The 15,514-nt window shown below is 42.7% G+C and overlaps 1 protein-coding gene across 2 annotated transcripts in view; it reads right to left on the bottom strand.

The window, feature by feature from the left end:
• LOC115202259 (protein FAM13A) overlaps positions 1 to 15,514 on the bottom strand; it is a 78,932-nt gene that overhangs the window by 24,309 nt on the left and 39,109 nt on the right. For both annotated transcript variants that reach the window (XM_029766279.1, XM_029766280.1), the window contains exons 9-11: positions 8,808 to 8,852; positions 1,126 to 1,167; positions 444 to 641 (exon numbers count right to left, since the gene is read on the bottom strand). In XM_029766279.1, the coding sequence (XP_029622139.1) occupies positions 444 to 641; positions 1,126 to 1,167; positions 8,808 to 8,852 (285 nt within the window). The remainder of the gene's footprint in view (positions 1 to 443; positions 642 to 1,125; positions 1,168 to 8,807; positions 8,853 to 15,514) is intronic.

The raw sequence follows: 15,514 nt of genomic DNA, 5'->3' as shown, positions 1-15,514 counted from the left end.
CAGAGTACAGTAGACTTGTCTTATTGACGTTGTATGGTGGGTGGCTGCACTAATGTAGCCCGCTAATCCATGTTTTCACTGCTTCTCCAGACTCCATCAGGTCTCTATCAACAAAGACTAGCTTGGTAGCACTAGGACCCCAGACTCCATTATAACCCCAGTGGACATGACCACTAGAGGTGAGGCCATTGGGAGCATAGAGTTTGAATTACTAGAATTGACATCGGATCATAATAAGTCTCCCAGTCCACTGATATTGGTAAATCCAATGGTGGAAACTGCCATTGTTGATGCCTAGAACTCTGAGAATGTCACTCTGTTCGCAATGATACTCACAAAGGATGCCTTTGACCAAATATACCAATCAACAATAGTAAAGACAGATCCTACACCAATAGGCTGAGACAAATGTTCTATGTAAGGCTTCATTCTATGGTCCATACCTGCTCCTGTCCCGGTGTCTCTGAGCCTCTTCCTGCTCCCTCTGGTGCCGACGTCTCTGCCGTGCCGTCGGGGTTACCTCGGGCGACGAGGAGCACCCGGTCGACTCGGAATCCTCCGTCGTACTTTGACCTCCTCCGCACATGTGCACATCGAAGAGATGCTGCTCCACTGCCGACCTGATGGTCCTCTCCAGAACACTAGAGAGAGAGATGGAGAGAGCAGAGGGAGAGGGGAAAAGAGAGAGAATGAGAGAGAGAAATAGAGGGAGAGAGGATGTTATTGAGAAATACGATATGCACCAGACAAAGCTTCTTCCGCAGCTGTCAGTGAAACGACTGAAATAACTATGCTGCATGGTCACCACTATGTCCTCCTGGAACAGTTCATCGTAGTGAATATATAATATAACTATGCTGCATGGTCACCACTATGTCCTCCTGGAACAGTTCATCGTAGTGAGTATATAATATAACTATGCTGCATGGTCACCACTATGTCCTTCTGGAACAGTTCATCGTAGTGAATATATAATATAACTATGCTGCATGGTCACCACTATGTCCTCCTGGAACAGTTCATCGTAGTGAATATATAATATAACTATGCTGCGTGGTCACCACTATGTCCTCCTGGAACAGTTCATCGTAGTGAGTATATAATATAGAATGGCAGTGTACTCACTTAGTCAGGTCAGATCTACACTGGACAGATGAGAGGTGGTTGCTGGAGAGAGAGAGAGAGAGAGAGAGAGAGAGAGAGAGAGAGAGAGAGAGAGAGAGAAATATAAAGAGAGAGAAGAGAGAGAATGATAGAGAAGAGAGAGAGAAATAAAGAGAGAGAAGAGAGAGAGAAGAGAGAGAAAGATGGAGAGAGAGAGAAATATAAAGAGAGAGAAGAGAGAGAAATATAAAGAGAGAGGAGAGAAAGAGAGAGAAGAGAAATAAAGAGAGAGAAAGATAGAGAAGAGAGAGAGAAATAAAGAGAGAGAAAGATAGAGAAGAGAGAGAAAGATAGAGAAGAGAGAGAGAAGAGAGAGAAAGAGAAATAAAGAGAGAGAAGAGAGAGAGAGAGCACGTTTTAAGACAGCAGAGAGACAGGTGGTCTGAACAGGCAGCCCTCACAGGCCCCCAGGCTCTGTGGCTGACCCCAGGCAGTCAGGGTGTGTGTGTTATGTATGTACATGTGTGTGTGCGCGTGTGTCAAAACGTCAGCCGTATTCAGCTCCTAAGGAGGCCCTCTGGGAGCAAAGTGGCTGGCTGCCATGGTGACCGGTAAGCTGTGATCGCACGTCTCCCCCTTAATATTAGTCTATTGTTACACACGCACGTGCACACAAACACAAGCGCACACAAACACAAGCGCACACACACACACACACACACACACACACACACACACACACCTAATGAAGAGGACATGGCAGACCTTACATACAGTGAGTGACAGCAGCTCGCCAGCTCCTCTCTCGTCTGATGTGTGTCTGTGTGTGTCTGTATGTGTGGTGTGTGTATTTGTGTGTGTGTGTATTTGTGTGAGTGCGTTTGCTAGACCAGGTGATGGTGTGTGTGTTTGTGTGAGTGCGTTTGCTAGGTGAATGTGATATGGCTGACTACCACCTTCCCTTAAGAGATAGCATGCAGTGTCAGCACAGCTATTGAGGCCAGGCGTACAAGGTGATTTTTCAGTTCAACAATAACATGAATATAGGTCGTTCATAATGGCTTTTGGCACCATACTGTAGATACAGTATCTTACTAAATATGAACATTACATCTTATTAATACAAATCTAGAATATCAATGTAAATAGGAGGCTATTTGAGCTCCAACATTACCAGGAAACACCAGAGGAATTCACAGAAATACACAAAAGCATGACTTCCTTCCTTCAGCTTGTGTGTGGGGGTACTGAGCACCCAAAAATACACAATATTCTCCTTACAGCTCATCCATCAGCATCAGTGTTGACAGTGATAGCATGGCTGTGTGTGTGTGTGTGTGTGTGTGTGTGTGTGTGTGTGTGTGTGTGTGTGTGTGTGTGTGTGGCCAAGGTGAGGATGGACAAATTAGAGAGCTGATGGAGGAGAGATAAGAGTAATTATATGGGATTAATAAAGTGATTATAGAACATAGGTGAAAAGTGTGTGTGTACAGTGCTAGTGTGTAAACAGAGCATAAAACAATGAACAGTCGCATCACATCAAACAAGAGATTAATTGAAGCCAAGCTTATTGCTTATCTGCTTATCGCTTATCTGATTATTGCGAGGTATTTCTGATGACTTTTCAAAATGTGTACAATCAACACATTTTTTAGTCTGGCATGTTCTATTCTCGTTCAGTTCTAGCCAAAGGTTTTATTTTAAACTGGGTTAACGGTAAATGTCACAATGTCCCGAAAATAATTGACTAAAATGGATGACACTGTCAGTGTTGAAAAGCCAAATATACATCTGGTACCAAATGCTAGGGTTTAAAATAACTAACATGTCTTAATGTGTCACCAAGGTGTTATGGCCCATAATGTGTCACCAAGATGTTGGACACCGGAATATTTTGAAAGATTAAAATGAATGAATCAAATGTATTTATAAAGCCCTTTTTACATGAACAGATGTCACAAAGTGCTTATACAACCAAAAATAACTTCATATGTCACGAGGTACTATGGGTCATTTTGACACCAAAATATACTGTACCAAAATGTAAACGCAAAGTGTTAGTTTCATGTTTCACAAGTCGAAATAAAAGATCCCAGAAATCTCCCATACGCACAAAAGGTTATTTTTCTCAAATTTTGTACACAAATGTCTTTACATCCCTGTTAGTGAGCACTTCTCCTTTGCCAAGATAATCCATCCACCTGACAGGTGTACCACATACCAAAAAGCTGATTAAACAGCATGATCATTACACAGGTGCACCTTGTGCTGGGGACAATAAAAGGCCACTCTAAAATGTGTAGTTTTGTCACACAACAGATGTTTAAAGTTTTGAGGAAGTGTGCAATTGGCAAGAATGTCCAGCAGGGCTGTTGCCAGAGAATTGAATGTTAATTTCTGTACCATAACTTAAATGCATTTAATAAATAAATTACTTTAGGGTTACGGTATATTTTGGAGTGTTATACATTTTCATAAACATGTTTTAGCGTTTTAGAGAATTTGGCAGTATGTCCAACCAGCCTCATAAACGCAGACCACGTGTAACCATGCCAGCCCAGTACCTCCACATCTGGCTTCTTCACCTGCGGTCTCGTCTGAGACCAGCCACCCGGACAGCTGATGAAACTGTGGGTTTGCACAACCAAAGAATTTCTGCTCAAACTATCAGAAACCGTCTCAGGGAGGCTCATGTGAGTGTTCGTCGTCCTCACCAGGGTCTTGACCTGACTGCAGTTCGGCATCTTAACCGACTTCAGTGGGCAAATGCTCACCTTCAATGGTAATTTCGGGGCCAAGAAGAGAACATGGGATATGTTTAAGACAAGGGAAGGAACCTTAATGAATAAAGTCAAGGTTTCCATTAGAGGGAGACAGCATGTGGATAGCCTAGTTACCTTGGGATGCGGTGAATCCTTAGGACTTAGTATTTATCGAACATATGGTAATAAGCACATCATAAGCAGGTTATGACAGGTCTTTAATATTTAACCCTATTCATAATGCAAACGCTTCCTTAGAAAGATGGACAATAAAGTTGTATTCTATTCTGTCTCCTGTTGTGTCTTTTGGACAGTGCCATATTTATCCTGCAACAAGGGCAGCAGTCGTTAGCCTGTTTACATGCAACCTAAACCTCCCAATGTGGAGTCTATAGTCTAGTGTAACAACCAGGAGACTGGGAATGCCAACCCCATGCCAAGTAGCCTCTGTCCGGGCACAGCAGCGGGCAAAAGGGGGGTAAGTACCAGTAGGCTACCAATCCATTCCAGGATATGACATCACTGTCTGGAAAGGGATTATATGTACCACTGAGTTTAGCTATTAGAACCTTCCGCCCACTCTAGACACGTACATGTAACAAGTCTGGAATGAGGTGCGGCTTGGTCTGCGTCTCAAATGGAAACCTATTCCCTATTTAGTGCACTACTTTTGACCAAGACCCATAGGGTTCTGGTCAAAAGTAGTGCACTATATAGGGAATAGGGTGCCATTTCGGATGCAGCCCGGGTGTGCAATGAATATGTCCTGTGGGTCGTGAGCTGTCAAACAGTCGGCCCCTGGCCATGACCTTCCCTTACCACAAGAGGAGCACACACGGTTCTCTTGACGGTCAACAAAATAAGAGACTGACTCAGGATCCAGAACCTCCATCTTAAAACAGAGACAAGAGAGAGATCCAAATCCAGGACTGAGAGCATTATAATATCATCAAACACTTATTTCATGTTAGATAAGTAATGATTCATTTAGGTCCATTTAAAGCTTTTCCATCCGCTGGCAAGCCAACAACAACAAGAAATAGAAATAGTAGCTATCATTATAACTAGGCCTGGGGTAGGTATCATTATAACTCAAAGCAAACCACAGGGTGGAATTGGAGTCAGATAATCAACATGGTTACGATCATTGGAGACCTATTTGTGCTCCAATACTGTAGCCATGGTGACAGACCAAAGCACCACAACAAATGTCCTACTGGGGATCTACTTCCATGGCAGAGCGCTCCATCGTGTCTTTATGGAGATGACCTGGCTAGACGATGGGGTAGCGAGGCATGGGTCACAGAGAGGCTATAAGGTTGCATCCCAAATTGCACCCGATTCCCTTTATAGTGCCCTTGTCAAAAGTAGTGCACTATATAGGGAGTAGGGTGACATTTGGGACGTTCCCCAACTGTCTGTAATCCAGGTTACTTTTACTCTAGCTAACAAGTGAGTGAGAACGCTATGCTAAAAATGTTATAGGAGTGGGTCAGAGGCGCTAGAAGTGCTAACAGTCCATTAAAGCTGTAATATATAATTATCATTGAAAGCAAGTCTAAGAAGCGGTAGATGTGTTCTATGTGCTCCATTTCTATGCTTCCCATGCTTAAGTTTAGTTTTTGCGTGTTTTAATTTTGGTTTTGTACATCAGCTGAAAGTACAATATTTTTGGTTATGGAAAATATATTTCACAGCGGGGCGGCAGGTAGCCTAGTGGTTAGAGCGTTGGACTAGTAACCGAAAGGTTGCAAGATCGAATCCCCGAGCTGACAAGGTAAAAATCTGTCATTCTGCCCCTGAACAAGGCAGTTAACCCACTGTTCCTAGGCTGTCATTGAAAATAAGAATTTGTTCTTAACTGATTTGCCTAGTAAAATATAAATATTTCACAGTGGTTTAGATTGTACTTCCTTGTTTTGTCACATAAACTGAAGTTAAGCGAACTATTAGAATTTTAGCAACCAGGAAATGGCAGAGTGATTTCTGCATAGTGCACCTTTAAAGGAGTATTTGCAGTGTTATGTTTATGGGTCAGAGAGTGAATGTGATGTTCTAGAAGGAATGGGTGACCCATGTTAAGCTAACAGTCCAAGTGGTGGGCTACCAGACAACAGACATCTCTGTGGAGCCACACATACAAACATTGACGCACACACACGCACGTACACACATTGACACACACACACACACACATTGACACACACACACACAAAAGCTGGAACAGTGAGTCCTAGAAAACATTCTGGGTGTCAAAGTCAAGGGAAGTGAACAAAAATGTGTGTTATGGAATTCTAGAAGGCAGTAAACGTAGAGGAAAAACTCCCAGAGTCACTCTACAGGGGGCTTGAAACAGACCAAACATTAAATGAGAACCTACACATCCAACTCAGTGTGTGTGTGTGCCCAACATACAGGGATTCAAAAGGAAATGAACGTCCGTTCAACTAATCCGGTATTACACCACAGTCACTTATTAGCCAGGATTTGATCAACATAGAAAGGAAACATGGTTGAAAGGTGAGCTCTATTTCTGACTGGGAAAGGATTAAGCTATCCTGTGGTGCCCATGGCGTGTGTGACGGGGAACTAGTAGACGCTGGACTTACTTAGAAAGCATGACTCACTTAAGAAGGTTGCGTGAGGAAGAGAGAGAAGTACTGTGCAGGCTAGCACATAGGCAGTCTAGCACAGGCTGTGTAGTGGTAAACATCAGTCACTGTGGTAATGTTTCTCTCTGTAGTGTCAAGGTCTTTGGCATCAGGGGTGGACTGGGAACAGAAATTGTCCTTAGCATTTCTAACACACCGGCCCATATTTTTACTTGAGGCCCCCATACCGGCCCATTTTTATCCTCGAGGCCCCCACACTAGGCATGGGCGATATACCGTTTATACCGCATACCGGAGCATTTGGAAATATTGGCTGTGCTATACCACTGCTTATAATGGTAAGTTGAGTATAACTATAGAAACCTAAGATGTGTCAAATAAATTATATCCAGCTCAGGGCTCCAGCTATGCATTTGGTTTGCTAACTTGCTAGATGTCAAGATCAAGCTTCTTGGTTACAGCAGAGTCATTCAATCCCCTCCTAGATCAAGATCCCTTGTCACGTCCTGACCATAGTAAGATGTTATTTTCTATGGTAGAGTAGGTCAGGGCGTGACAGGGGGTGTTTTTCTATGTTTCGTATTTCTATGTTCAGGTTCAAGTTTTGCATTTCTATGTTGGGTTTCTTTGGGATGATCTCCAATTAGAGGCAGCTGGTCCTCGTTGTATCTAATTGGAGATCATACTTAAGTAGGGTTTTTCCCACCTGGGTTGTGGGATCTTGTTTTTGTATAGCTCAGTATAGCCTGCAGAACGTGACGTTCATTTTTCCGTTGTTTGTTATTTTGATTTAGTGTTCTGAGTTTATATAAATAAATTGAACATGAGCACTTACCACGCTGCACCTTGGTCTACTCAATACAACGAGCGTCACATCCCTGTTGCCTAAATTGTTTTGTGCGTACCCGGTATGGTACAGAAACAGTATGAAAATCTGGATACTGCCCAACCCTACCCCACACCAGCTCATTTGTCCCTTGAGGGCCCCGTTATTAGCCAGACAATTACAATTTTGCGCAAAAAAACCAGACAGGCCCACTGAGTCAGACAGGCCCACTGGGCTAAAAATGGACCAGCCCATCTGGCATTTGCCCGTAATGCCAGATAGCCAGTCCACCCCTGTTTGGCATCCTTCATCATCATATACATTATGGCCTCTGATCCATCACCATCGATCGAAATCATTGTGAAAATATCAGATGTATGCTACTGGTCACGGTCTTGAACACATAACTAGGTATATGTGAAGGATGAAACCTGTTTAGGGTACATTTCAAAGGAGAAACGGCCGAATGAGGGTCTGTGCCAAGGCTTATGAACTTACTATAGAGTTCAGCAGGTACACTTGCATTCAATGTGCCTCAAAGTACCTGGTGAAGGCGGTAAAGTTGACGTGACTAGAGTTTACAGTATCAGCCAAACAGGAAGTTAACAGGAAATGATGCCATAAAATGTAATGGGGGGGGTGCCTGACTGGAGGGTGACTCATAGATCAGGTGTCAGAGCAGAATGATCCGGTTCAACCAGAAATTCCACTAAGAACCTTGTTCGTCTGATCTCACTGTATGGCAAGGTGTCAAACCAGAACGATCCGGTTCCATTAAGAACCATGTTGGTCTGATGTCACTGTATGACAGGGTGTCAAAGCAGTTAATGATGGGTATATGATTTGGTGAATGTTTCCATCAAGTGGAGGCGTGACAATTGAGTGGATTGTCAAACTATGTTGGGAATCTGGTTCCGCACTATAGATGTAGTAACATGAAATGTTCTGTTATATGATATATTTATATGATAACTTCACAAATATATGTACCTATTTCTTCAGATACTTTGTGAATACAGTGATGGATCAATATCCAGATGTATGAAACAATGGGATGTACTGTATGACAATTGATCTAATTTGAGATGTTAAAATTGTACAATTTCAGGAGTACAGTGTGTAGGCCCATTGGAGAGGTCAATATCCAAAATAACCAGCATGATAACAATAAACAAAGGTGCCAGTCTCAACCTCAGGGTTGACAGAGATCCCTTTCTTCTCACTACTATACAAATCAGGGAAATGTTTTGGTTTTTACAGCTTTACGGGAAGTATTGTTGGACCAGAGACCACGTGCTCACACTGCCACCATCATAACAACGACAGCTTGCACGTGCACAGCATGCCCCCTCCCTTCCCTCCTCTTTCTGGTGGCCCTATTGTTTCCTATGTTAATGCATTGAGATGGCATGAAATGCAGCGGATAGGCCCTATGACCCCACATCTCCATAATAACATGCTGTCGGCCTCTTTTCTCAGGACAAAAACAAGACCAGGACCTACCTTATGTAGAAAGGAGATATGGGTCTGCTGTCTTCCTCTTGGGAGCTGAAATGCAAAAACAAACAACAACAAAAAAACAGTTAGGTTAGCCACTGTGGGGTGAGAGCGATGCAATATTACATATGAAGGCACACTTTTTTTTCCTCCCTTTCTCTGCACCCCAGTGTTTTTTTTAGGGGACAGAATGTCCTTTTGTCTCTGGAACAATAGCCACCTAATGCTCCAGTCAGTTCAGTACGTTTTGTTAAAGCTTGTCTCTGGGAATTATTAAAGCGACAGTTGAAGGGCCAATGTGTGCCCTCCTCTGGTATAGCTCTGGCCTGGGCCAATAGTTACACATGACAGAAATGACGCAACAAGAACGGGAACTTCTTAATGTGGAGATTGCTTAACATGTACATATCCTGAAAAAGACTTTAACCTGCCGAGGGCCTTACTACCCTAAACATCATGTAGCCTACAGAAGCATGTGTGTGATTAACATGGTGTATAAAATTGCTGCAAAAAGGCCTAAATATTACATTTACATTTTAGTCATTTAGCAGACGCTCTTATCCAGAGCGACTTACAGTAGTGAATGCATACATTTCATACATTTTTTTTTCTTTCCATACTGGTCCCCCGTGGGAATCAAACCCACAACCCTGGCGTTGCAAACACCATGCTCTACCAACTGAGCCACATGGGACCACACGGGACCATATTGCCACAGAAAGGGTTACATAGCCTTCATAAGGAAGCCAAACCTCAATCACCAGTGCCATTTTCTCATAACCATGGGGTACAGTACAAGGAAGTTGGCAATTGTGCCAATAAACAACAGCTAATAGTCTAATCATGGGTTGTAAATACAGTTAGACACTTTTGAAATAAACAATAGACTCCCTAATACACACAAGACTGAATTGTGGTTAAATGGGCCATTGAGAAAATATTTGGACTGTGTTTTTGGGTACGTGCAGTAGCTCCAGTAGTCTAACGGTAAGGGGGGTGTGAGTATGTCACTGTCTAGGGCTGAGAGCGGAAAACATACCACTGGTTTAGCTGCCCGGGGTGTAAAGGCCTAACACCGCACCAAGTTCAAAACAGAGGATTTAGGTTTCAGTTTGTCAGGAACCGAAATGGGCCGAAGTTCATTCAACTTCAAAAGCTTACCATATCACATGACCTGGCCTCTATCTTGAAGAATTCTGAATGAGGGTGTATGTGAGATTTTTTTGTTGCATGTTTGCGTTTCTTCCCTCACCTCCGCTAATACAACCGACGTACATAGTCTATGAAATCCCCCTTCTGGATCACGGTACCAAGCGCACCTCACAACAACGTTTACGTATTGCTAGTGGAAGCCAGCCGAGAAATGTTTCCCTATACTTAGGCCGTGTTAAACAGTCTGGCAAGCGTATTAAAATAATGTGTGCTGTCACGAATTGTTGCAAACGGAAATCCTGCTTACCCACTACCTTACTTAAGGAACAACAAGTGGCTTTGTTGAGGAGACTTAATCCTCTCAGAGGTGATGGAAAACTACCAAACAACTTGGCCAGGCTGGCAACCCTCCACCATTTTGGAGACAAATAAATGATCTTTATTTTAATTCAACTCAACACATTTTTACCATAGTGCCCTATTGACCAGGTTGTTTAAAGAATGGTTTCTCAAACATTGGTTGAAACGGAGCAATATTCAGTTTGGGTTCCAGTCCAGGTGACTCCATGTCCAATAGGAGGATCTTACTGGAGTATACGTTCTCCTGATTGGAGGTCAGTGTTCCAGCCCCCCTGCACCTTCTCCTCTGCGTCCGCCAGGCCTCTTCCACACTGCTTTAATAAGGACGATAAACTGCTTCATGGTCCATTCTTAGAATATTTGGAGCATAGAACCTGCAGTGTACCAAACCTAAAAAGCTTGGGCCGGTTACCTACTTGAGCCCCTATTGGTGTACACTCTCATAACCCAAGTTACAGATGGTACATTCCACCATAGACCAAGGTGTTAAGGGAAGGCTACCATAAACCCATCACGCTTCAGAGATTATGACATTTTTGCCAAAGGGGCAATGGGGGAACATGCTGGAACTGTAGCCAATTGTGAATGAGCAATATGGTTGGTAGGCAGCTTTCCTTCTCAACCAGTAAACCTGTTTTCAATGCATTTCTAGCATAATTCTAGAGTAATGAAATGGAACAGCTGGCGAGAGCACAGTGATATACTCATATGATCATCCAGATTCATTATGTTTAGAGGTACCAATGACCTTGACCTGTAGTTGTACTGTGGTTGACCAGTGTCAGCTCTTCATGTTGACATTATGGCCATAAACAAGGTCAACAGGGTTAAATCACAATGGCAGCAGGAACATGGCGACTTCCTCTTACGAAGCTACACTGAACAAAAAATATAAAACGCAACATGCAACAATTTCAACGATTTTACTAAGTTACAGTTCATATAAGGAAATCAGTTAATTGAAATAAATTAGGCCCTAATCTATGTTGGTCACAGATACCTTTAAAAAAAAGGTTGGGGCGTGGAACAGAAAACCAGTCAGTATCTGGTGTGACCACCATTTGCCTCATGCAGTGCGACACATCTCCTTCACATAGAGTTGATCAGGCTGTTGATTGTGACCTGTGGAATGTTGTCCTACTCCTCTTCAATGGCTGTGCAAAGTTGTTGGATATTGGCGGGAATTGGAACACGCCGCCATACCCATCGAGCCAGAGCATCCCAAACATGCTCAATGAGTGACGTCTTGTGTGTATGCAATTCAGCTTTCATGAATTGTGTACAGATCCTTGATACATGGGTCTGTGCATTATCATGCTGAAACATGAGATGATGGTGGCAGATGAATGGTATGACAATGGGCCTCTGATTCTCGTCACCGTATCTCTGTGCATTCAAATTGCCATCGATAAAATGCAATTGTGTTTGTTGTCCGTAGTTTATGTCATGGGGCACTCTGTTCACAGTGTTGACATCAGCAAACCGCTCACCAACATGATGCCATACACGCTGATGTGATGGGCTGGCGTGGATAGACGTGGTCTGCGATTGTGAGGCCGGTTGGACATACTGCCAAATTCTCTGAAATGACGTTGGAGGTGGCTTATGGTAGAGAAATTAACATTGAATACTCTGGCAACAGCTCTGGTGGACATTCCTGCAGTCAGCATGTCAACATGCATGTGTGAGACATCTGTGGCATTGTGCACGTGTGTAATGATCATGCTGTTTAATCAGCTTCTTGATATGTCACACCTGTCAGGTGGATGGATTATCTTGGCAAAGGAGAAATGCTCACTAACAGGGATGTAAACAAATGTGTGCACAAAATTTGAGAGAAATAAGCTTTTGTGCATATGACAAATTTCAAGGATATTTTATTTCAGCTCATGAAACATGAGACCAACACTTTCCATGTTGCGTTTATATTTTTGTTCAGTGTAAATAGTCATTAGTCAACACCAAAACACCAGCTGATAGCCTACTTATAATAGCAGAAAATGGCCATCACATCTACAGATGGGCCTTTTGAGAGTGAAGGGTCAATGACAGACTTGGAAGTCAAACATGGCAGGAAACTGGCATCTTCTTGACTAGTGCCATTGCAGTCTCATCTCTTCCTATACATTTCCGAACCCCCCTCCTAAACCAATAGGCCGGTTCAGCAGCCAATAACATTTGAGCCAAGTCTCTGACCCTCTTGTCCTATTGGCTGCTCAGGAGCCAATGACACCTGTTTGAATCAGAATTGATATCCTCTCTCTCTTTTTCTGCAGATGGGGACCATTTTAGGAGTATCCTATAGGTTAGAGTGGGTGAGGACAGAACAGGTCTGAGCCAGCTTATAGGGTTTTCCCACTTTAAATCCAAGCAAACTTGTTGGATCCAACTGATGGAAGAGGCTCCCTGTTGGCCAACAATAACCTCCCCAGAGTGTCTGACACTCACACCACACCGTTACATTCCTCACCCAACCCCTTACACACATCCCAACCCGCTTTCAATGGATTTCTTTCTAAGAAAGATAATGGGTTACGTCACAAGTCAGTGAACCATGGCAACTACATACAACAACCAGCATGTGCATGTAGCCTGTATCTAGAAGGGAACATATGAGTGCCTACGTGATGTGGCAGGGAGCCTAGCAGTTAAGAGCATTGGGACAGTAACTGAAAGGTAGCTGGTGTTGAATCCCAGAGCCAACTGGGGGCTTGTGCTTCTGATTTGAGACATGAGGATGAATTGATAGGAGTCTTTGTAATGATGAAGCATCCATCCTGGTTGCTAGACAGGATCAGTGTCTAAACCGTGCACAGACAGTGGGCAAACATTTCTTCACAGTCTCTTAGTGTATCTCTGATGATGCGATACCTCCATGTAGTATCCTAGGAAACCCAGTGTAGTCTACTGTCAATGAGATCTGGGGCCGGTTTGTAGAAATGCAGGCAGGTTCAATGTTAAACATGCACATGTGGAGTTTGCATAGTAGTGCCACTGGCAAACTGGTATTTTCCAAACCGGTGAGAGGCTGATATGTAAAGCGAAGCCCTTATTCATGGCTCAAAACCGGCTTATATACCGGCCATCTAAATTGACATGTGGAAAACGTAGCACAGTGAAGTGCAGATTAATCATCTGAATCAATTGATGGAAAATGTGTAATTGTAGTTATTTTATAAGGGGCGATCTGATAAAGACTAGCACAGAAGGATGAAAAACAGAAGTAGAGAGGGGACAGAGAAGTAGAGGAGGGGCCAGTAGGGGATATCCTAGCCCAGGGGTTACAATTTGACCCCAGAGAAATCTCAACTGATAACCTAAGTACGTATCTTACATTTACATTTTACATTTTAGTCATTTAGCAGACGCTCTTATCCAGAGCGACTTACAGTAGTGAATGCATACATTTCATTTCATGCATTTATTTTTTGTACTTCCAATGGCCTAGTTCTCACAGTTCAAGATTTAACGAAATGCAGTTCAACACCACTAGCATTCTACCCATCTCTCAATTGAAATCCAGTTTGATCCAGTTTGTTCCTGCTTAGTGCTGGGTGTTGCACTGACACAGATACTAGCCTGACACATAGCTATGGAAGGTAAGAGCAGCTTAATTGCACATGTATTTATATACAGTTCTAGTATTTGTACATAGTTTATGCTCAATGTTAGCCATCCTATACTCCACTGAAAACATGAGGCAACTAGTAGGCTTTGGGTTCCCAGGCAGTGAAGTATGCATTTCCAAATAGGTCTGGCAATCCTTCGCCAGCTATACCAGTCTGCTGAACTTTAGCTAAAAGGTTCATCACATCATGTGACAGCCACAATCCAACACTGTACCAGTCAGCTATTAGCATAGCTACTAGCTTATTAGCATCCCAACAAGAGACAGGGTTGCTTATGAAGGCTACGAGGGTCCCCCTGTCACCCGATCCCCAAATCGGCCATCCGATACCCCAGACGAGGGTATTTTTAAGGTGTCGGAAAGATCCTCCGATAGATTTACTGTCCCTATGAAGTGCATGGCGAGGAAAGCTGTTGCCACTCAATGGGAAAGCACCTGTTGCTATTGCTAGGGATAATAGGTAATGATATTTATTTGACATTTATTTAGATGAAAACCTCTTTAGATGCACAATGTCATTTTCAAGAGTGTCCAAATGAAAATAAACTAAAACAAACAATACGTAGTAACAATAATAATATGGCAACTACTGTCCTTTAATAATAACATTGAAATAATAATAATAGTAAAAAAGCCCTCTAGAAAGTCCCATTTTACAACCTAAAAAGGAATAGTGTTGATTTGTCATAGGTTATCGTCAAACATTTTACTATGGTTGTGTCTTGTTGATACAAAAACACTGTACAGTTGAAGTCGTAAGTTTACATACATTTAGGTTGGAGTCATTAAAACTCGTTTTTCACCCACAAATTTCTTGTGAACAAACTATAGTTTTGTCAAGTCGGTTAGGACATCTACTTTGTGCATGACGCAAGTAATTTTTCCAACAATTGTTAACAGACAGATTATTTCACTTAGAATTCACTGTATCACAATTCCAGTGGGTCAGAAGTTTACATACACTAAGTTGACTGTGCCTTTAAACAGCTTGGAAAATTCCAGAAAATGACGTCATGGCATTAGAAGCTTCTGATAAGCTAATTGACATCATCTGAGTTAATTGGAGGTGTACCTGTGGATGTATTTCAAGGCCTACCTTCAAAATCAGTGCCTCTTTGCTTGACATCATGGGAAAATCTAAAGAAATCAGCCAAGACCTCAGAAAAAAAATTGTAGACTTCCACAAGTCTGGTTCATCCTTGGGAGCAATTTCCAAATGTCTGAAGGTACCACGTTCATCTGTACAAACAATAGTACGCAAGTATAAACACCATGGGACCACACAGCCATCATACCGCTCAGGAAGGAGACTCGTTCTGTCTCCTAGAGATGAATGTACTTTGGTGCGAAAATTGCAAATCAATCCCAGAACAACGGCAAAGGACCTTGTGAAAATGCTGGAGGAAACAGGTGCAAAAGTATCTATATCCACAGTAAAACAAGTCCTATATCGACATAACCTGAAAGGCCACTCAGCAAGAAAGAAGCCACTGCTCCAAAACCGCCATAAAAAAGCCAGACTACAGTTTGCAATCGTACTTTTTGGAGAAATGTCCTCTGGTCTAATGAAACA

This window comes from Salmo trutta, chromosome 11, assembly GCF_901001165.1.
Source record: "Salmo trutta chromosome 11, fSalTru1.1, whole genome shotgun sequence".
Classification (NCBI taxonomy): domain Eukaryota; kingdom Metazoa; phylum Chordata; class Actinopteri; order Salmoniformes; family Salmonidae; genus Salmo; species Salmo trutta.
Note: the sequence above shows the minus strand (reverse complement) of the source record. Positions and strands in the feature narration are given on the sequence as shown.